A 22,711-nucleotide genomic window follows, 5' to 3' on the forward strand; every position below is an offset into this window, starting at 1 on the left:
CATAAAACATCTTTCACCATCCATTAAACTTGATACTTTTAGTAGAAAAAACTTGCTAGCAATTTTAAACTTTAAATTGTGATTTTGTCAAAAACATCATTTTCAAAATTAGACTCAAAACTCTAGACTATCAAATTAAAAATGAAACTAGAACTAGAGTTTTCATTTTAATTCCAGTTTGAAGTGCCGTCAAACACCCCTTTATGATCACCACTATCTTTTAAATGCATTGATCTCAAGTTAGAAGGGTTGAGATTTGATCTATGAACTTTATGACGCAAGCCCCACAAACAACATAATCATTGCATAGTGCACATACACATATATACTTATAAAGTTTAAATGTCTATTGTCTTTGGCCCTTTGCCTCAAGGGGCATAAGGTAGCTGGCTGGTTAGAAGTGTTATCTTTCATTTGACTTTTGTGGGTATGCATCTTTTAGTTTGATTTCTCTGGGTATTATATCTAGGATGCTGTACCTAAGTTAAACATGTATCAAAATTAAAAAATATATCAATTTGATCTGAAAATGAAAAAATAAAAATATCTATCGGCCTTGCGTCAAGAGGTTTTATGAAAGTGGAGAACCGAAAAACCTCCCGGAGAGACAATAGCAAGGAGAAGAAGAAGCTGAAGAGGAGAAAAGACAAAGGGGACAAGTTTAGAAATCTCAGACACAGGAACATCCACAATTTTCCGCAGAACAAATGAACATGCCCGTCTGTGGGGACAAAAAGGGGGCAGAGAATTTGTCTATACAAGCTTCAGACGGACAAAAGAGGTCGACCCAACTTGATAAAAACCAAGGAAACCAAAGGTTTGAATTTAGAGAAAAGGAGGACTCGACTTTCTTCTTCTTCCCGTTCGTCAGCGCCCAGAGAGCAATGAAGGAGCCAAACCACGATCACGACCAGGAATTGTCGAAGGCAGCAGATGTGATGGCCTTGGCGAACTCGGGGTAGCTGATCCGGCCGTCTCCGTCGGTGTCGGCCTCCTTGATCATGCCGGTGAGCTCTTCGACGGTGAGGGCGTGGCCAAGCCGATTCATGGAATGAGCGAGCTCCGCGGCGGTGATGAAGCCGTTGCCATCGCGGTCGAAGAGGCTGAAGAGGGAGCGGAGCTGCTCATCGGTGTAGGGTGACTTGGACGAGAGGAGCTCCGGTGAGACGAGGGAAACGAACTCCGAGAACTCGACGAGGCCGTTGCTGTTGGTATCGGCCCTCTGGATGAGAGCGTCGAGCTGTTCCTCGCTCGGCTTGAGCCCGAGCGACCGCAGCAGCGAGCCGAGCTCGAGCTGCGTCAGGCTGCCGTCGTTGTTTCGGTCGAACGACCGGAATATCTCCCGGAGCTCCGCCAACTGCTCGTCGCCCAGCTTTACCCCATCCTGCCCGCTCATTGCTTCCAGTTCTCCAACCCTTTTGGTCGCAAAGAGAGGCCTGATAGCTTTTGGCTGTATCCTCAATCCGGATCGCCTCACGGATCCACCGTCAGATTTTTACCGTCTTCCGCGTCGATTGTAGCCGACGCCTTCTGTTCAGGCGTCTGCTGGAGAAATCCCCTTGTTTCGCACGATTGATCGTTCTCCACTTTCTCCGTTCACTCCTAAGACAAGTAAAAGAAAATAACCAGTCTTCTGCTTTATAATTCCCTCGGATTGAGTATCTGCGCTTACAACAATTTCAACACTATATCATCTCGCTCCGTGCTGATAATATTCCTCCGTCTTCTTCCCGATTCAAACGTGGAAGCATCCGACCTCTTCAGAAAACGATGTTTCTTCAGTGACCGGAAAGAAGCGGGTTCTCCGATGGCAAAGCGGATCTCCGGTCTGAGTCGCCGTGCATCCTTCTGTGAAGTTCTCAATCCGTCTCCCCACTTCTTCCCCCTACCATTCGAGGATCCCTTCTAGAGGAGTCCTGTTCTTTCGGGAATTTCCCTTTTCTTTATCCTCCTCCTTTTTGCCCGCCTCCTTGCGCTGTCGTAGATCCGAAAGATGAGACTCATCCCGCGTAACTCCGATTTCCACGGAGATCCTTTGGACTCGGATCTGCCTTTCTCTTGATCTGGGGGACGCGTCTTTCCGTTGTTGATGAGGTTTCCTTTCCCGTTTCGGTAATGTGTCTCGTCATCTTCTTTTCACAGGCACCGAGGGGAAAGAGAGAGAGAGTGTGTTGGCGGGAGATCTCGAACGTTAGCCCTGAGGTCACGTCCGTTGCGCACCTTTGTCAATGTTTCATTTCTTTGCCACTTTCATACTTCAATTTCTAAAAAAAAGAGCATTTCTTTGCCAGTTTCATACTTCAATTTCTAAAAGGAGATCATGTTGTAGCAAATTTTCATTGTATAAATTCCCCAGTTTTTTTTTTTTTACAAAATACTTATTACTACTTACGAGGTGTTTAGCCCAAAAGTGTCATCTAGCTGGTCAGTGGTGTGTGTGTGTTTACAAATGGTCAATATCAATATTGTTCATGCAACAACCTTTTTTTTTTCCGGTGAATGGTACGTTGACAACCTTTTTTTTCCGGTGAGTGGTAGGTTGATAGAAGTTCTAATCCTCCATTTTCTCTGTTTTAGGTTCCTCAGTTGCATTGGCATCGTAATGATACACCCATCAACTTAAAGGTCACCTGCTATGTAGACACGAGCATAACACCACTTATAATTAATAGACCCTTAACCCGACCAACTATGTATGCATTTCCCCCCATGAAATTCCGTACAACTTGAATCTAAAAAACTTACAGAAAAGTGTGTCTTTAGGAGCTTGAGTTTTTGCCGTAATTTGGTAACTGGGTCTTGTATTCGTGAATTTTCTGCTACTCTGCAGTCAGCTCCTAATTTTGGTGGAAGCCTTCGATAACCAGTAGTGAATGCTCCCTCTTCAGCTGGATGGAGCTTGAATTCCCAGGGCCTTATTTCACAGTTACCAGCAAAAAATGAGCTCACTGATGTAAGTTTGAAAAGATGATGTCGAATCTTCAGTTTATAACAAAAATCAGCCCATAATTCTAGAACTCTGGAACTTTCACTTGTTTTTTGAAGGCACACGAGGAAGAACCTGTGCTTGAGTTGGTCATGATAATCGACCGACTGAGATAACATGAAAGCCCTGGTTCAAGTGTTTAAGAGAAGATAAAACAGTATGCATACAACAAGGATTTTAAGCAGCTTTATAAATTGTGGGCAAGTGTATAGATTAGGTCTTCAACGCACTGCAACTCTGTGAGACCAAATGTGTGGTCTAAGGTGTTTGGGAACATACAGATTTGCTCCTTATTCGTCACATGAGTGAAGAATTTCTTATAACAAAAAAAAAATACTTATAACCAGTGAAACTCCATCTTGTCGATTTCGAATGCATGACGTCCCCTCAACTTGATGACTTCTGCAATGGTGTAAGACGTCTGCAATGGTGAAGCTACAGGTCCAACGAGCCATATCGTGTGTAAAATATGACCTTCTATACAGAAACAGTGAGTGATGTGCTCATCCATCTTGGTCTCTTCATCAAAATGACTTGAAACTCGAAGAAAGACAGAAATGTAGTTGGGTTTGGGATGGAATACGCATTGAACCATTGAGATTCACATGTGCTGATCCGCATATGAATCTGGATCTACAGTAGAATCATGCAAAAAATACAACAAAGGTTTCAATTCATTTAAAACAGTCGCATGACATATCAAGACATTTTTTAGCACATCTTATGCATAATTTTTTCTTAATGATGGCTTCTCTTCTTCATCAAACCTTGTGGTTATGAGCTACATTATTTGGTGAACATTAATTTTTGGATCATACATGAATATAAATATCTTAAAATCTTGAATAACCAACGCACATAGACTTTCAACTTTTGTGGCTTGAAAATTCATGTCATTCTGTCAAATAAACCGTCTTTTACGTACATTATGACAAATTACAAACGACTGAAAAATAGAAAAAATCTAATGCAGCTAGATCAGAGGGGCACTGCCCAGTTCCAACGCCATTTGAGATTTGCAGTTTTCATGGAAACAAAACGTTATACTGAAACCTAGGAACAGTACCAATCAACAACAATCAGTACTTCTAAAAGAACAGAACCTGATTAAGAATGGCATTGCGCTAAAATTTTCTGCCAAGCCACTAGTTTCAAAGAAAGCGACAATCGGATGAACCAATTGAAATCCAAATTTCAGACATTTACCTTTCAAATAAGGGGAGAGCACCTTTACACCCGTTTCAAAAGTTACAATCACTGGGGACCAGACTTTTATTCAACAAAAGCTCACGGACAACTATTCACAAGTCATTGCCTAACCCTCAAATCGAAATTTCTTACCACATTCAGTCTTTGTGGTTAAAAAAAATCTAGGGGAAGTTCAGCATGATTGATACAGAAAATGAGAAGCACAAATGTGTGAGGAAAAAACGTTATCAATCCCCATATCGTACTTGCATCCACTGTGCAATATCCCTCCGAAATATGCCATCATATCTTCCAGCACGAACATGTCCTGTGTTGACATAGATGTGCCTGTAATGGCTGCCTGAGATGCCAGAAGCCTTCTGTGGGTGCAGAATTGCCCCTACTGTTGGGGACAACCTTGGTAACATTATTTTCATTGGGGTTGCAAGCACGCGACCATCTGAATCCTGACCTGCAATCTTACGGTTGTTTGCTCCATGGGTGCCCGTAGCCCGCTGGGAATCCTTAATGGTTTTTGCCACTCTGGGTTCCTGAGACTTCACGGGAGTGGGTTCACCTCGAATTTGAGCAGATGGCCTCATGCGGTCAAGCCATCGAAGAATCCAGTTGCCAAGGCTCCGACCTACATCTAGGTCTCTTTGCTGGACCTTGCGATGCACAGTCAAAGCCATGTCAAAAACAGCCCTAGTGCGCCTGAAGAAGTATTATAGCAGCAAGCACTGTAAGCTAAGGGCAAAGGGCAAAGGGCAAGCAGAATACAGCTAGCAGTAAGCATTTTTGTTGACATTTTGGTCATGCATCTGGGTTACGGAGAACTACAGTGTCTGTCTTATCAGAAAAAACACACAATCGTGAGGACCAAACACAAGGAGTGTGAAAATAGAATACAAACAGTGTAATAGAGATACTCGTACAAAGGTGCTATGCAATAGCGATATTCCTACAAAGGTGCTTCACCAGTGGCAGCACTTAGGATGAGGCTGTAGTAACCAACACAGTAATAGATACTTTGTATGTGCCTAATACAGCCATGTTATTTCCGTCAGACATACTCACTCTAATTAAAATGAAAAAAGTGGGTACTTTTCAAGCATTTTTGTATGCACTACTAGCTTATAAAATATAATGCTGGTCTTAGTCGTTAGCAATTTTAGTAGAACATAGTCATATACATTATACATTCGCATAGTGTTTTTTTCTATTTACTCTTGATAAGTTTACTTACTGTAAGTGTGCTTTCCAGTACAGTCTAATGCATTATTGCGTGATGCCTTTTCTTGCTCAGCAAATACCAAAGAGCAAAAGGGCATTTGTTTCTTATTTTTCCGTGAATTTGCTGGATATGTGTTGACAACTTTTCTTTATATATATATATATATATATATATATATGTATAGACTTGGGACATGAGCTCAACCAGTCCCATTTTGGAACTGGCTTTTCCTGTCCCTATTGTTCCTCTCTCTCTCTCTCTCTAACCAACTTTTTCTTCCCTTTCTTCTTTCCAATTTTCCTTTTCATGAAGGGAAAGAAAATTGAAAATCTAGACCCATTTTCAGAACATATATATATATATATATATATATATATATATATACACTGCACCCAAACTTTTTGAAGTTTCTTTTCTTGGGCAGCTCCATCCATGTGATGTATAATGCACTTTTGTCATGAAGTTGCAACAACTAAAGACCATAACTTACATTAAAGCTAAACCACAAACTTGCCGTTGCCAATATACTCATAAAAACATATATGGACTCACCATTTTCAGAAATGTATGTTGATGCAGTGTGTGTGTGTGTGTGTGTTATCAGATTGCGCATATAAATGGAAAGGCAGCAACTACCAGGCTTGAAAGTGCGTTGGAAGAACAAAAACAGGCCTAAATAACACAAAACATCTAAATGCATCTTTACTAAGACACTGTGAAACTATCCAGGAAACTAAATCCTGGAAAAACTTCATGATGTTCAGTCAGACCCCTGCATCTGGCTGAAAAATTGCTTTCAGGATCAAGCAACCTAATGTCCCTCCAGTCTTGCTAGTGATTGTTCTGTTTCATTGCGAACGAGCATCAAACATGCCCTAAAGTATACCAATACAGCACCGAATCATGTGCAGAGTTAGAACATAATAAAAAAAAAAAAGTCTTGGAACCTTTCAACCAAAAAGATACTGTAAATAGAACTTTATGAGGAAGATCACAGTGGACAAAAACCAAAACCTACTGCCTCCGTGCTACTAGGGCTCTAAGGTTGAACCTGTTACAGGGAATGTATAAAGCCAGGGTATCTGATGACCTACATAACCTGTCCAATGCTTTTTATTTGGAAAAGGCCATGATAATTGATATCGTAGACCTCTTGGGAGCACCATTGACCAGCCCTTGGACCTGGTAAAATGTGAATGTAGATGGGAGAAATTGAAATCTGGAACAGCAATGAGCTCTTCTTCACATTTTCATTTTCTTCTCGTCCTGCAGATTTAGGCAGCATGGTAGTACTCAAAAAGAACTGTGGCTGAAGTATCAAATGCATTGATCTATGATTAGAAACTCAAAAAATATCATGCCCATGAAGAATCTCCAAAGAAGTATAAACAGGAGATTGACCATCAAAGTTACATATCTAACACCATGACCCAGCACCATGCAAATGTAGCCCAATCAGTCCATGCCTCCATATCAACATTCTATTTTAGTCAACCGTCACACTTCCATAAACTGCTGGTTAAGTACTCCAGAAATATTCAAAATGTGGCTTATTTCTTTAAACACTCTTCTTCCCTTATCTACAAGAACAGTATAAGACCACATTTGATTGGTACTAAAAGCAATTAAACACAGGTGCATAGGTCTCCTTCATCACTGTACATCCTTTTATATTTGAAATCGGAAGAAGAGAGCCCATGGGGAGGGGTCGAACTTTCTTTACCCAGATTCAGGGTGTAAGCAGCCTAGTGAAAGTACATCCCATAAGCACTATTTAGGCAATCAAACGTGCCTAAAGAAGAAATCCTTGTAAATCACATCAAACTCCTTTGGGTGGGTGGTGGGGTTGTAGGCGGGGTTGGAGGGGACCATCATGCATGGTACATCTTTGTCATACTTGAAATTGGGTGAAGAAAGATGATAAGGAAGAGGTTTGACTTTCTTTACCCAGATTGTATAGCCCAGGCTTCACATTTAGAGGAATGCAACAACAGGGAAAATAGTTGCTTCTTTCATACGATGTATAACAGAGCAAGACATAGCCCACACAAACTAAGGCAACCACAGGGTTGTGAAACACTTCAACCATCTCCAACATGCAAATAAACTGACCCAGCTATTTTAGGCTTCAAATATTTCTTCATGGCAGTCACTACATGATCAAAAAGGAAATATCCAAACCAGATCAATCAATGGTCCAATAAAGAACCAGGCTCAGTTGTTCGCAATGAAACAGAACAATCACTAGCAAGACTTGACAGTGGTCAAGACAGCCATCCAACTCCAACAGCATTGCCAAGGTCAATTCATTGATATCACATTAACATTCACACCGTTCTCCTTTTAACTGGAAATCAAGAAAGCATGGCACTTTTGAAAATCTCAGCCACACAAAACTTTTATATGTTTTTGGCCATCGGGAACTGAAAGAAAATTAAGCATTCTTACCAATCAGCTCTCAAAGAATTAATTGGAAATTGGATCTAGAGTTTAGATTCCATAAAAATGAACAAAATTTTATTTTTTGTGCTAGGTACCACAATGATAAGTGTTGTCAAGACAAGAAGTCTCGGTACCTAAAAAAAGTCCCAGAAAAGTTGACAGAAACTTCCAAAGCCAAAAGGAGTTCATGAAGCTGCCCTAATTAGTGGCCAAGACAGAATAAACAAGAGATTGTAGAAGTAACAATGATCGATGTTGGTGACAATTAGAGCAAGGAGGAGCATGATACCGAGGGATGACGGCTATGGTGCGTGAGGAAGCAGATGACAGAACATGTAGCAACAAGTATGATAATGTTGATGACTTATAGGTCTCTAAGGTGCTCAAAATGAATAGAAGAAAAATTATAAAAATGGATTAGGCTACTAGCGACTGTTTAATGATCATCATAATGAAACGATCCCCCGGTTTATGTCGGAGGAGGAACCATCTATTTCTTTTTTCTTCTAAAGCAGCATAAAGTAATCAGTGTGATCAGATTAAACATCACCATGAAGTGAAGGGAACTACGAAGGCCATCGATCATGATGAATACGGTTAGTGCGCGTATGCTTAAAAAGCCAGGAAATGAAAAGAAGAAGACGATGACGGAGGAAAAATATCACAAAATCCCTTTCGCTTGACAGAATACAAAAAATACTGTTTGGCTCCAAACGTCCTTCCAAAAAAATCCGATTCTACGGTGACATCCAAACGTGAAAATAAGCCACTGAAAATGAAACTGAGGAACGTCAATCTAAGAAAGGAGGTAACATAAAGCAAGCAAGGGCGTTCCATGCAGCTCAGAGGTCTCACATCGGATTACCAAACAAAACCCAAAATCGCAAATTCGAGAGAAATTCCAAATGGAAAGAGAGAGAGAGACCTGTGGGCGAAGTCCCGGAGCTTGGGGTGGGTGGGGCCGATGAGCCGGCGTTGAATCCTGAGAGCGAGCCTGTACGTCCTCTTCAGCCCAAGGAAGTAGGCGGTCGCCACCGTGATCTCCCACAGAACCATCTCTATCCCCTATCTCTCTCCCCGACTCCCTCTCTCTCTGTCTCCGGTTTTATTCCTTCTCCGATTGCTTGAGGAGCAAGAAAAGTGAAGAAAAGGCTGAAGGCGAAGAAGATGAAGGAGAAAAGTCTCCTTTGTTCCTTCGATCTCAGTTGCAGTCACCAAATTAGGGACCTGGAGGTGGCGCGATCGTCGTCGGGGCGCCTATATTTCGCGCCATCTCCCCGAAAAAGCTAGAGAGCAGCGTCTGTAGAAAGCCTTGCCCGGCCCTTATGCCCCTGGATTTAGAAACGTCATGGATCCGATACGGATCCATAGAAGTGGATTCGGGTTGGAACATGGATCCAGAACCACCTGGATCAAATCTTCAGCACGCCGGATGTCACCAAACCCGAACCCTCTCTTGCCAACGGTTGGGATGCTCTTTCGCCATCTCAACCTACTTTAAGGTTGTGTTTGATTACCGTGGATCTGAGATCCATGATTTTTAAGTTCGACCCTCCATCCCCCATTCGATTTCAAATCCACACTTTTTACATGAAAGTGTGGATTTGAAATCCATGTTAGGGGTAGAAGCTGAAATCAAACAATGGGTTTTATCTATCACAGATTTGAGATTCCCATGTCTATGGGGAATCAAACACAACCTGCTTGGAGTCTTGAAGCTAATTTGCAATATTTTAGTTAGAACTACTGATTTTTGAAAGCCTTGTGTGGAAGCGCCTTCTTTCTGACGAACAAAAATGCATTCTTTGCTTCCTAGAATTATTGTTGGTTTGTTTAACTTCCATGGGAATGGTAAACTTCAAAGAGGCATTTGTTAAGTACCTATAGAGTCTTCTACATCAAGGTCCAAAATATGTCCTTCCAATGAATTAATCCAACAAGACATGCAACAACGACCTTCTCTTAATTCTCCCAAATGTTTGTCTAAATTTTGATTATTATATTGAATGAAAGATCCAACTTCCCCATCTGTGTGGTAAATGCGTATCGGTAGATGGATGGATCCATATCAAGTTTATATAGTTACTTTGATGTTAACAGAGAAGTCATTGTTCTCCTGGTTTCCTGCATTCTTCTCAGCAACTGTAGAGAGAAAGCCCTGCAGTCTTTGTCTCCACTCTTCATCGTTAACTAGCATAAGCATTTTCCTTGCCCGCCGTGAGCTTTGGCTGTTCTGCTTAAGATGAAGGAGAAGAAACGATGCTGGTGAGGCATAGAGCTTCTGCGTCCCCAAAACACAATGCCACTCTAGAAACTTGTTTCCTCATGTTTTTCAAGCACTGCTACGCCCAGGTGTTGGTTCCTGTAGCAAACTGCTAAATGGAATATAACAGTAGCATCACCATTCCATCTCTAGCTTCCCCACAAAGTGTGCAGTCCCAGCCATCCTTGAACTGTTTTAGAATCCTCTTCTTTCCAGTTTATAGCCAGAAGGTGTTCCCTGCAAATGTTCCACGCTTGCACAGCAGCCTGCCTTATTTTTCCTTTACTTGCATGCTTCATGTTGTTTCTGTAGTCTCCAAGAAAGCCATAAGATTAGGTGGCAACATGATTTCCAAAATTTCATTAGTAGAAGTTTCTGTTTAAACTTTCTCCTGCGCCACCATTTCAAAGCTGCCCCTTGCCACCAGACATTTCTAGCAATATTGCATTTCAAAAGAACATGATCTGTGCAGCCTCACTCTCGTTCCAGCAGACATAGCATTGTGTCTCTCATTGTCCTCTTCAGTTACCATAAAACCCCCCGATCACCAATGATCGGAATGTGTCCAGACGCCATATCTTTCCCCAACAGCCGTTTGAAGTAGGCTATTCCTTTGTCAAAAATCTCCTCCAGTTTCGTTCCACGCCTGTCTCCATTAGTCATAACATGAATCTTGTTCTTCCTGTGCCGTCCCTTTACCATGGCACGAAAGAATTTTGTGTCGACATCTCCCTCGCGGATCCATTGAATTCTCGCCCTTTTGCCGCCATGGTTTTTCCTTCATATCTAAAGGTCGTCACACTTCCACTTGCAACCGAGCCTCTTTCCAGATTGCCTCAATGTCGCCATTTTCAATCTCCTTTTGGGTGTCCTTTGACTGCTTAGAGATTAATTGCTGTAGACTTCATGAATTTCATGAATCTATCTGAAAAATTGAAGTTGTTTAATTGAACCAGGGCAAATTAATGAAATAGTAGAACTATTATTTCATAAGTCTGTTTCAATCTTTGAAGGAGATTCATGATACACACAAAATGTTATTGCTGTCAAACGGCCACTAAGTCTTAACTCCTCCCTACTAACATCTAAGAGCACCTGTTTGACTGATAGAAGCTTTAGCATCAACACCGCAACAGGTGTTTACCAACATTATATTAGTTGGAAAATTAAATGGTGACTCTGGACATCTAATTAGGGCTATTTGATCCAATATGATGGACAATTAAGAAAAAATCAATGAGAAAAAAGATGATGGGTATTTTTGTCATTTAATATTAGTTTACGCCTCTTTTCCCTTGTTTTACTTTCAACCATCCATCTATTTGAGATGGACGGTGTTGGTAACATGGGTAGGTGACTCTGGACAACTAGAATCATCATTCACTCACTCGTACTAATTAATTGCTTTTCTTCCATTTACGAGACCAAAGTCCTGCCCTTGAGCTGCCCCTTATCCTCTAGCACATATATGGCCTTAATCTGACTATTCTTCATTCCCTTAGGAGATGTTTAGCAAATGAAACACTTATAAAGTGTTTCATGAACCTGCCTAAAGATTGGAGCATATTCATGAACACTTAGTTTTAGTGTTATATGAAACTCCTCAAATCATTGGGGTAAATTCATCAAACACTCACAAAGTGTATTCATGCTACCAAACGACCTCTCAGGGGTTGTTTGGTATTATTTACAGGATGTTATTGTATGATGTATTGTCCCAATACATCAAACATTGACATCCTCCTCACATTAATTTTTCATATTACAGATGCAGATGCTCGAGAGAGAATGGACTATTTGTCCGCAAGCCACAAATATCTTTGCCTCACAAAGTCAGTCTAGTCAATGTCGATTGGTTATTGTCTTGCATGCAATAAATGCTAAACCAGATTACTTAGTTTCCACCAATTTATTGAGTCAGCCTAAACCTCCTTGCTTGCTTTTAATTAGTGAAGTCATTATAATACCCATGTGACGGTCTCCCTCTACCATTTCTCCCCCAAGGAACTTGTTATAAATTTTTTCAAACATTTTGATAAAACTTGTTGGGAGTTTAATGCCCCTTGCCCAATATTTGGCGATAGCATTTAGTTTTGCCTTCACATTATATTCCTTAAGCAGTGAGTTTCCCTTCATTCTATTTGTTATTTGTAAATCTATATATTTCAAGAATCAATATGAACCCCAAAAGGGCTTTGATTTGAATGGGAGCATATTCAAATTGATCAATATTCCTTATATGTCGATACGTTCCCAAAAAATCAGGTGCCTATCAACATTGCAATATCTTAAGAACACTGTTGTTTTAGATTTCCAAGGGGGTTCGTGCAATGGTCGATACAGAGAGCTGTTAAGTGGCTAGTTTTCCTTTTGAATCTCTAGAGCATCAACTCTTTGTGTTGTAAAAGGGAGGTCACTTACATCCCAAGCAGCATGGCATTCGACCGATGATGGCTCCATACTGGGGCTTAATCACAGTGGGGACGGCACCCCTGGGCACCAAAAGTAGGCATACCCTAAGGGGATGAAGGGTTTGGTGGGAGGTTCGGCTTTTCTTTGGGCGGTAGGATGAAATATTGCTCGTGCTTACTCACAGGCTTTTTTTTGTTAAAAAAAAAAACTCACAGGCTTATAAGCGTAGTTTGACGTTGCCATTTATGGTTGTTAACATGTCTAATTTGGATTCGATATCTGACATAACTGTTTAGAAAAAATCAGATATGAAAAAAAAATTAATGCCCTGATTAAGAAACTCATATCAGATTTAGATTTAAAATTTACATATGATCCAATTTGGATATACATAAATGCCTGATCAGGTTCGGATTCAGATTCAAATCGAATTTAGTTCTAAACAAATCTCTTGTATTCGACACGGTTATATTTTGAAAATCTGTCCGAAAAAATCAGCTCTGAATTTTGGAGTGTAAAATAGGATTTTGGATTCAGATTCAGATATGATTTTTTTTCATATTATATGTGTTTGAATCCTAATAATCCAAAAAAGTAGATATGAATAAAAGTATCTCTGATTGGAATCCAATAATTGACATCCTTCTTGCCATTTGTATTGGTTTATAGTTCTTTCTTTGTTGGGTATCGCATACCGAAGCTGATCATTGAGCTGGTCGTGATCACCCACCAGCTTCATACCCATCCACATTTGGATCCGGTCAGCTACTCAAATTATCCTTCACTTAATCTCTTTTCTAGCATTGACCTTGATACGTTAAGTCTTTCTTTGTCCTCTAAACTCCTTGGATGATCTTTAAATTTCTTAGCATTTTTTCTTGTGTTGTTTATATGTAAATCTTAAAAAAATGGTTATATATATATATATATATGAAAATTTTTTAAAATTCTACTTTGACTCCTTTGTTAAAATTTTGAAACTATAGTTTGACTCTTGCGATAAAAAATTCCAGGCTTTACTCCTGTCGATGTCGATCGGTTAAAGAATTCCCTTATTCAGCCCATAGTAGTGGTTTCTCCTAAGTAAAAATTTAAGAAAAAGACGGACTAGTGAATTTTTACATTATTGTTGATTTAACATCATCTTTATTTAGATTTATAAAATCTTAGGTACAAAAACACTCCCATTTGGTAGATTTGCAACAAGACAAAGTGCTGAAGCATGAAAATTGGCTGCAAGTCAGAGCACAAGACAGTTTACCCACAACACTCTGAATCAAACGGGGACATTTTTGTTCCTAGCTTTGTATGTTTGACATCGCCACAGCTTTCGGTTTAGATCATTAGAACGTGATTAGAATTTATCTCCGCCTTTCACTCGTTAATAATAAATTCGATGCTTCAGAAAAGATGATTGAAACAATGCAAGCTGTTCCTGGACAAAGAACAAGCCAAGACGTCCATCTCATCGCGTTTGTGGGGAACAGGTGGAGCTGTGGACGTTTCAGATGAGACACTCACTTTTCATTCAGGATCCACCTTTTCTCCTAAATTTAATTTATCAGGCACTATCTTTAATGCCAAGTATTAAAAAATGATTAAAAAATACAAAAGCTCAAAACTTAGTTTCTAAAAAGCTAACAAATTTTTTTGTCCTTCTCATAATTATGGAGAAGCTTAACCGTCCAAATCTGCAAATTTCATAAAAAGTAGAAACAAATTTTCGGGACCAAATATCGACATTTTTTCTTCAAACAGTAAATAGAAAATGAGAAAACTAAAAATTTGAGGATAAAAAAATGCCAAAATTAAAATATCTTGAGTCTGTAAAAGAAAGAGAATTTTACCAGTTTTCGAAGAGTTAGGTTTCATTTGCAAGTGAGGAGGCATAATAAATTGTACAATCCCATAAGCAACCCTATCGCTTAAAGTTTTTTTGGGCTAAAACATCCTTTGGTTTATTTTTGGCAGGTAAATCTTCTTGTAAGGCAGTTTTACAGTGATACCCCTGACATTTCTTAAAATTTGCGCGGTGAATTGAATGACTTCACCCGAATCAAGCTGGACTAACGCGCCGCTCAAGGTAAGGGTAAAATCGTCATTTTTCCTCTATAAAATGCCTAATAAGTGCCAGCTAATGACGGGAGCGTCAACGCCCTTTACCTTCCGATAATTTTCCTCCCTGACCCTCCGGCGACGAGACGTCTTCCGACCGGCAGCAATGCAGAGACTCTCCCTGTCAAACTCCCCTTCGAGGATGCCGCCGACCGCCGGCGGGAAGGGAGAGCAAACCCCAGGGAGCCGCAGAGACGAGGACGAGGTGACGGAGGAGGTGGAGGAAGCCAAGGGGGAGAAGCCGCGGCAGGCGGGTTGCCGAAGCGAGCGATGCGTACACCTCATTCCCTGCGTCCTCCTCCTCTGCATTCTCGTTCTCTACCTATTTTCCTACGATCCGCTCCAGAAAGGTGAGGAGAACTCTAGGCAGTAGGCAGGCACTTTCTCGGTCATCGGCTAACCGGTTTCTTTTCTCCGTTTCCTGTTCATTTCCCAGTCGGTCTTCTTTTCCTTGTTTCTTCGTTGTCGTAGCCGATTCTTCGAGTAATATGCGAAGGGATTAACTGGAATCTCTCTCTTGTCGTGATTCTCTGAATGCTTCCATTTCCATCTCGAATCCGTTATTTATTTAATGGAAATGCAACAGGGAATTCGCTCCCTCGTGAAATTCCTGTTGAACTTCCTGTTATCCTGTCCTTTTTGCGTTTCTGGAAACTCTTTTTTTCGTGTATTTGAGAAAGGCCCTGTTTGCACTTCTCAAAATGAAAGTGTTTTGTTAATTTTTTGACAGGACTGATGTTCTTTTTATTTGCTAATTCAACTGAACCGTTGGCAGGCAAGTCTTTGCTATATTTTGTCTGGATTTTAGTCCTCGTTTTGACGATTCCCCAATATGCATTCAGTCTTCAGATAAAGCGTATCGTACAACGCGGTTTCAGATATATCCCGGTCTTGATTGCCTTTCCAAAGATATAGTTTCATTTTTCGGTTTTCACGCAAAAGATTCATCGTGTTGTGAACAGACTCATTTCTCAGACGCATTTTCGCTAATGATATTTTTGTTCATTTCTCTCTTCCATGATCTCTTCCATAATTTTTCCTAAGCATATTGCTTGTTACGGGGTATAACATCTAAGTCGCCCACGAATTTTTCTGACGCTCTGACTTTTCCGACCTTGCTTTCGAACTCTCACGTTCGGCCCGTTGCGATCCCTCTGATTTTCTGTATTTCACACCTCACGTCAGCTGATTATGCTCCGGGAAATATGAAAGGAAGGCGTGTATCTGAAGCAATTAAAAATTTTAAAAAGAAAACCAACGGAAAAACTAGTTCTCCGTGTGAGTTAAATCCAACATCCGATTCTCTATTTTCTTCCCTTTTTGAACCATTTCTCGTTCTCGGATATCGAATCTTCCGCTTTCTAATTCACAAGCTCTGCACCCGCTTTTAACGGCGTCCAACGCTTTCCGGATTCTTTTTCCACTTTTCGTCTCGGGCGTCTATTTGCTTTTCCATCTGATTCCCGCTTCAACCTTTTTTTTTTCACTTTTTTGGCAGATGCTTCGAAGATCGCCGATATGGAGCTATTTTCCGACAGGAGGCACGGCGACTTCATGGCGCTCTATAGTCACCGCAGTCTACAGCAAGCGGCGAAGAAGGGTGCTGCTGCGACGCCGTCCACTCCACACCATCGATACAGAAAGTTCGCCGCCTTTTAGTGATTAAGAAAGATCCTTCATCTCCTTGTAGAACGCCCGAGCCACATTCTGTCGCACGTGTTTATATTCCCCATTCTTTCTCGCTCTCTCACCGGAGATGATCTCAGATAGCTGGATAAAACGCAAAAATTGAAAGGAAAAGAAAAAAAAAAGGCTCGGCGTCGGAGTCCGGGCTTCGCTGCCGTTCTCCGCTCCTCGTGTTACGTGCTGAGACATGGTGAAGGGAGCAACGCCACACGTGCTTGCTTCCCGGGACCTGCGTTATCCGTTGAGCTTAGCTGTCTTAGGCCCGTGAGTGGGCCTATGAATTATTGCACTTCTGAGGCTATTACTTTCCCTGTTGGTGGGGCCGCCGCTGTAGGTTCCCGTTGGTGGTGTCCCGCCTCTCTTTCCGCTGTAATTTTTTTCCTTTTCTCCTGCAGTAGCTGCAATCTCCGGTCCTTCTGTGATGAAAAAGAAATGATGCTTGTCGTTAAATGAAGGTTTCTCTAATATGATCCATAGTTTTGTTATGAATTGATTTTGTCTGGGCTCATTTCAGCAATTCTGTAGCAGATGTTGTTTCAACTTTCAGGCGCCTGGCTCCTGTATTATTAACGGCGACACCGTGTTGAATGAATGAAGCTGACATTCAGTCGGTGGCATTGCGGTAACAGCCTTTGATGTCGTTCGTTTCAACGATGGACGACTTCAAAAAATTGGGTAGGGACTGACGGCTTTTTCCGTCCGCCCTCTCTGTCCTCTCAAGCCACTCAGAGCAGAGCAGGATCGCCATCGACCAATTTATGGTGCCTGATGTATGGTAAGCGGGGACCTCTTTTGCTCGTGAGTCCGCGCGTCCTCCCACTGCGTAGACGCTGATGATGGCGGAGCGAACACGGGCTCATTCGAGGTACATGACCCGCTCTGCTCATGTGATGTAACCACAAGATGCTTATCTATCTGGAATCTTATATGAGTATGAACTGCTTAGCCTAGGCAAAATTGCAGGCTGGCTCAGCCTTTGATCTCGTTGGTGGAAGAAATGGCCTTTTTTTTTTTTTTTTCTTATCATGGTCGGTGGATGACATGGTGGTGATTTCTTTTTGATTTTTTAAATTGCAAAAGAAGTGTGTGCGCATGCGCGCACCTTCGCAACACATGTGTAAGAGTGAATCTGATGACGACTCTCTTTTAACCTTCCGAGTGGAGTTGCTTGCGCCAGCGATTCCGGCAGTTGCATGTGTAAAGGCAGTTTCAGCAGTATCGAATTGTGACCGCTCGCCTAACGGCCATGACCTGCCGCATTATGCAACCTTCCAACCATCTGCACGGTACGATTGGCAAGAAAGTCGGGACCCGAAACGGCCCTTCTCGATGGAGTAATGCGTATCGGTGATACAGATGGCCTGAAAATTCAGTTGATCTCATTTTTGTGAAATCAAACGTGTAATAACTTTAAAATAAGTGGTATCTGCCGACGATGCAGTTCAGGACCTCGAGGCAGGGGGAATGGGGGGCCTTCGGGCCTAGCTTCGAGTGGTGAGATGATCCTCTCACTCACCCAAAGTGATATCTGCATTTTTTTTTCTCCATATATAGTAATCATATACAGTAATCATCTGTTCAAGGCGTTCAACATCTTTGACCATATCACTGGCAGTTCAAACCTGATCTATATCGAAAACGTGAAAGATTTACCGTTGCACACAATGACACAACTCTATCTGCAGTTGGGAATAAAATTTGGCAGACTTGTTAATTTTTTTTCTTTGGGTAAGCAAGCTTGGAGTAGGCAGACCAATGCCATGTAACTTCGAGTGTCGAGATCCTTGCCTTTCTTCAACTTCAGCCAACTGGAGTAAGATCTTTTGACCATGTGATCAGCTATTTTCTTTTAATATATGAATAGCCATGTAATATGCCTGGACCTAGTTATCGGCTTACGAAATGGACGCGAGGAGCAACCGAGAAGAGGACAGTTAAGTGCATATGACAGTAATACATAAATGACATATATTATTATTAAAAGATAACATATGACGAGTAGTTGCCATATTACAAGTGTATTAGAAAGTTTGGGAAAATGAACTGCATAGTGACAATAAATTACTTGGGTTTTAACTCAGCAGGCGCGTCATTTCCCCAAGACAATCAAACTTTTGTTAATGATATGGGAAAGGAGCCCTACCGCCAGCAGAGTTTGCAATGAAGAATAAATTATTTGGGAAGTGTGCCAGCCACTTTACAAAAGAGATGAGGCTCACACAAACGAAAAGCGAGTCCCTTTAAGCTTCCCCCTTTTTAAGAAGCATAAAACCTTCCACCAACTGTGGTTCAAACAACATAAAGCCCATAATTGTGACTATGAATCCTCACCTTCCAGAATCTTCACCAACTACCTTTGCAATAATATCATTCGAACAACAGATACGAAGATTTTGTCAATGCCTGACCTTTGATTCAGTAACTACGCCATTTCTTGAGGGTGAGGAGCATAACCAAGTTGAAGGTGCACTGCCTCCCCACTCCCTGGGGCTGCCCTGGACCTTGAGGGCAAGAAGTAGACGAGAGGTTTCATCTCTCAAGCGGTGAGATCACTCACCCCTAAAAAAACAAGTGATGTGTTTCTGTTTTTGGAGACACCAACTGAGCTGCCGCACAGTACTTGCTGATTTCCACTTTAACCTGATTAGTAGATAGCATTGTCTGTGGCTTAAATTGTCATTGATCAATGCTATAACTTGTAGTATCGAAGATTTATTTTAGGCAGATACCATAAGGAAAAGCTTGCTACACATCTGATTCAAAACAGGACACGATTACCAAGCCAAAGAGGTCATAGTTCAGACGATTCAAACGCCCCCAAGCCGCGACGTGGGATGAATTATCCAAATCAGAAGGGAGGATACAACTGCAACGCATGTCCGAGCAGCTGAATTGACATCTCCTAAACATTGCCATTATCTATGGGCATGTGAAGCGTTGTCAGCCACACTGATATAAAACGAGGAACAGATATATATCCACCAGCCATTTTTTTGGAACCACGAAGCAAGTTTTATGGTCACCCAGTAATGTTTCTTCTCCGAAGAGGAAGGTTTGGACATTATGGAATGCAGTAGATGGTACCACTGCACATGCATCACTGACAGATGAAATTCACTCAATAAAACAGAAGTCACACAATTCAGCTGGATACAAGACTATTTACAATGTTGTAGGCAATCAAATAACTAAGCCTTGTGCAGATGGAGGCTTAGAAGGTTCACTGTCTGCAGCTTTTGGAGACTCGGAGGAATGAACTGGTTCATAACCTTCCCCCCTCAGGTTTTCCTCTTCTGCCTTTGTGACCTTCTCTTTGGCCTTCAAACCCACATCCTCTGCAGCCTTGGCGACCTTATTGAAGGCACCAGTCACCCATGAAGCTCCAGTAAATACATAACGATTTTTCATAATGGCAGAACCAGCGCTGCTGACCTTCTCCTCAGCAGCAGCCAAGGCAGACCTGGTTTTCTCGGAGACCTGAAATTTTTGATCGACTTCTTTAACTTTCTCATTTACAACAGCCGTGCCCATGCTTATCTTTTCGCTCAGCCCCATTTTCTTGTCCAGGGAAACAACCGTGGCAGTAGCGTTCGATGTGAGCTGGTGCTTCTCATCAAATGCCTTGGCTCTGTTGACAGCATCCTTACCGAGGATGAAGCCCTTGGCAAGCATGCTACTAACAACATCTTCTGCCTTTTGAACTGCAGATTCAGCACCACCGACGAAGTTGCTGTCCTTTGCCTGAAGGAGAAAACACAGAATTTGGATAGTAAACAACCGAGGACAATGACATGCCACCTATAGAAAGAATGGAACTCGTAAGAGATCATGTCCTTTTACCGCTGGTGCAGACAATGCCGTAGGTGGCAGTTGATAGTCAGGAGCAGGTGTAATGGTAACAGAGAGATCAACTATTGTAGCACCCTGTCCGACAGCAAGTGTTAGTATACTTGAATTAGTGACAATGCAAAGGAATCAGCAATAGTTCATTGACGATTGCAGCACGAAAAAGCTTGCTACATGAAAGAGCAGTGCCATTTGGCCGCCTTGCCATTCCATGAGATGGCACGACTCTCTAAAAGAATGAGACACTAGGTCTGGTTGATTTTAGGGGAAAGGAAAAGCAAGAAGAACATGAACATAGAGACAAATATACCGAAAGAAGAAGTGCAGTCTCAGCACTCTGTGAATCCTTGAAGGTGACAAATGCAAATTGCGATCGCTCACTTTCACTGCAAAAGAAGCTGGTTCTCATGAGAAAACATCAAGGCTTTCAAGATCTTACATGACGAGAGACAAAAAGATTCACAAACCTTTGCATTTCGACATATTCAATTTCACCAGAGAAAGAAAAGAACTCTCTGATATCTTGCTCAGTTGCACCTAAGGAGACATTGCTTACTTTCACTGTCCTGACCTGTTTTCATGAATAAAGGAAGGTTCAAAAAAGAAAGTTGTAAATATCCGACAATTCTCATGCTGGTGCAAGAAGATAGAGAAGCACTTTAGAGTTTAGAGTAGTCATATAGACTTGGTTTCCCAACTTATGAAAAGTCGAAACAGCAATCAGCTCCAATCAAATATCAGTAATCCAGGAACTACTGGGCAAAAAAGAGAGTAAAAGAATCCAGCCAAGCCCCAAGTATAATTGTTGAAGGCTGTCTGTTTTACAGTTCGAATGTTTGATTTCCTAAAGCTAGAGGTGGCTAACAGTTATGATTTACAATTTCCCACACAAGGTGTGACAATTATAAAAAGTTCAATTTTGTCTTTTATCCACAATAAACTTTCGTACTCCATGGTTGCAACGTTTAAGCCACGTGCTCATGCCACATTGTATACAAATACGCTTGGTCTAATAATCTGTAACAGAAACTACACCATAGCATTCCGAGACCATCTTAAAACATGCGAACCTCCACATTTGTCCATGAAAAACACCGTCGAACCTTCAAGTAACATTCTCAGTTGGTTTGAGCAATCCACGTGACATCCAGGTTACTTATGTTAATAACCAAAAGGAAAAATAACAGATGCTCAACGACTCCCATCAATAAAAATGTTTACAAGAGAGATACTGAAGCACTTGGTAGCGCACAAAATTTAATTGGGTTTTCTGAAATAGTTGTCCGAAACAACCAATGATCTGATGGGTGTAATCAAGCGCACGACCATCTTGATACTTCACCGGAGTTCATGTAATCAGAAACAGATTCTAGTTGTGTAAGTCCAAGGAATATAATTTTTTTATCAGAGGTTAATTAAGCAATAAGCACGGATAGGCCCAATAATCAACTTCAAACACACAAAGGCACATTCGCATAGGTGAGTTTTAGAGATTTTCGCATCGTCAAGTCAACAACTTCTGATTCCCCAAATGGGCTCCGCCTATCCTGTCAATTGACATACAAACTATTTCATCCAGACGCTTGACGCTTGAGCCCATCAATAAGAAGGAGAAGCCATCCAAGATCCATCCCTACTCTGTAATCTCCTCCCCTCATTCGCTAGATACATTCAGGGCTAGTGAAGCCAAACAAATGCCGTCCACGTATCAACCAAACCTAGACGACATCATCACCTTCATGCATCCAGAACCCTCATCCCATTCCCCAGTTCGCAAGAAAGTGCGAAATAACTTCCGTGGACAAATCTTAACAAGGGAAATCCACTCGACCGCAAACCCCATTATCTTACGGTCAACCTCGTTGCATCTCTCCCAAAATTCGAGATCAAAAAGTAAACCACCACCAATTCACGCATCACCAACAGAGAAGATAAAAGGAAAATCATCGCCAATAAGAAGAAAAAACACTCACCGACATTGAGTCCGATTGTTGCATGGCCTCTCCGATCAGATCGGATCAGATTCCGCAGCGAGCGAGCGAGAGAGAGAGAGAGTTAGTTGAAGAAGGAGTTAACCAAAGACCGGTAGAGACGTTGAGAACTGAATCTCCCTAAATACTACCGGGAGGCGGTGGGAGAAGGGACGGAGGGCCGACGAAATGTTTTCTTAGAATAATCAGGAGGGGAACCGTGTGAGAAAGTAGAATCAGATGCCGTTTCACCCAAGGCACGTGCTACCGACCAACGTGTATCGAGAAGCACACGAAGCTTACGCCCTAAGGAAAGGGGCCGTTCGTCATGGGACGCGTTAAGTTTTCCTCGCGTCTTAATGACGAAAACAGCCCTAACTTTTCCCTTTTTTAAAAACTTAATCCGATGGATTTTCTTTGCAGTTTCTCCACTTTTTCCAAAACCAAGCAAAGTACCGAAATACCCCTGAACTCGAAGCTTATCCCGTAAGTAACCATCTGCCGACACGTTTTTGCTTTCACGGCGGGAGTCGTTATCGATGGACAAAACACGTCCTTTTCGATAATAA

At 41.6% G+C, this 22,711-nt stretch overlaps 4 protein-coding genes across 4 annotated transcripts; 1 reads left to right on the forward strand and 3 right to left on the reverse strand.

The window, feature by feature from the left end:
- Window positions 1–637: 637 nt before the first annotated feature.
- On the reverse strand, window positions 638–2,199 carry LOC116265780 (probable calcium-binding protein CML11). The gene has a single exon (XM_031646688.2). The coding sequence runs from the start codon at window positions 1,394–1,396 to the stop codon at window positions 905–907; it is 492 nt and encodes a 163-aa protein (XP_031502548.1). The 5' UTR covers window positions 1,397–2,199; the 3' UTR covers window positions 638–904.
- A 1,967-nt stretch (window positions 2,200–4,166) lies between these two features.
- Window positions 4,167–9,146, reverse strand: LOC116265779 (uncharacterized). Its single transcript, XM_031646687.2, has 2 exons — window positions 8,776–9,146; window positions 4,167–4,888 (listed from the first exon to the last, which is right to left on the reverse strand). The coding sequence occupies exons 1-2, from the start codon at window positions 8,904–8,906 to the stop codon at window positions 4,423–4,425; spliced, it is 597 nt and encodes a 198-aa protein (XP_031502547.1). The 5' UTR covers window positions 8,907–9,146; the 3' UTR covers window positions 4,167–4,422.
- Window positions 9,147–14,670: 5,524 nt separating this feature from the next.
- On the forward strand, window positions 14,671–16,815 carry LOC116265168 (uncharacterized). Its single transcript, XM_031645711.2, has 2 exons — window positions 14,671–14,990; window positions 16,139–16,815. Exons 1-2 carry the CDS (start codon window positions 14,747–14,749, stop codon window positions 16,297–16,299), a joined length of 405 nt encoding a protein of 134 aa, XP_031501571.1. The 5' UTR covers window positions 14,671–14,746; the 3' UTR covers window positions 16,300–16,815.
- Window positions 16,816–19,387: 2,572 nt separating this feature from the next.
- On the reverse strand, window positions 19,388–22,415 carry LOC116265915 (binding partner of ACD11 1). Its single transcript, XM_031646913.2, has 5 exons — window positions 22,146–22,415; window positions 20,640–20,743; window positions 20,483–20,558; window positions 20,167–20,250; window positions 19,388–20,067 (listed from the first exon to the last, which is right to left on the reverse strand). The coding sequence occupies exons 1-5, from the start codon at window positions 22,167–22,169 to the stop codon at window positions 19,507–19,509; spliced, it is 849 nt and encodes a 282-aa protein (XP_031502773.1). The 5' UTR covers window positions 22,170–22,415; the 3' UTR covers window positions 19,388–19,506.
- Between the last annotated feature and the right edge of the window lie 296 nt (window positions 22,416–22,711).

This window comes from Nymphaea colorata, chromosome 12 (assembly GCF_008831285.2).
Source record: "Nymphaea colorata isolate Beijing-Zhang1983 chromosome 12, ASM883128v2, whole genome shotgun sequence".
Lineage (NCBI taxonomy): Eukaryota > Viridiplantae > Streptophyta > Magnoliopsida > Nymphaeales > Nymphaeaceae > Nymphaea > Nymphaea colorata.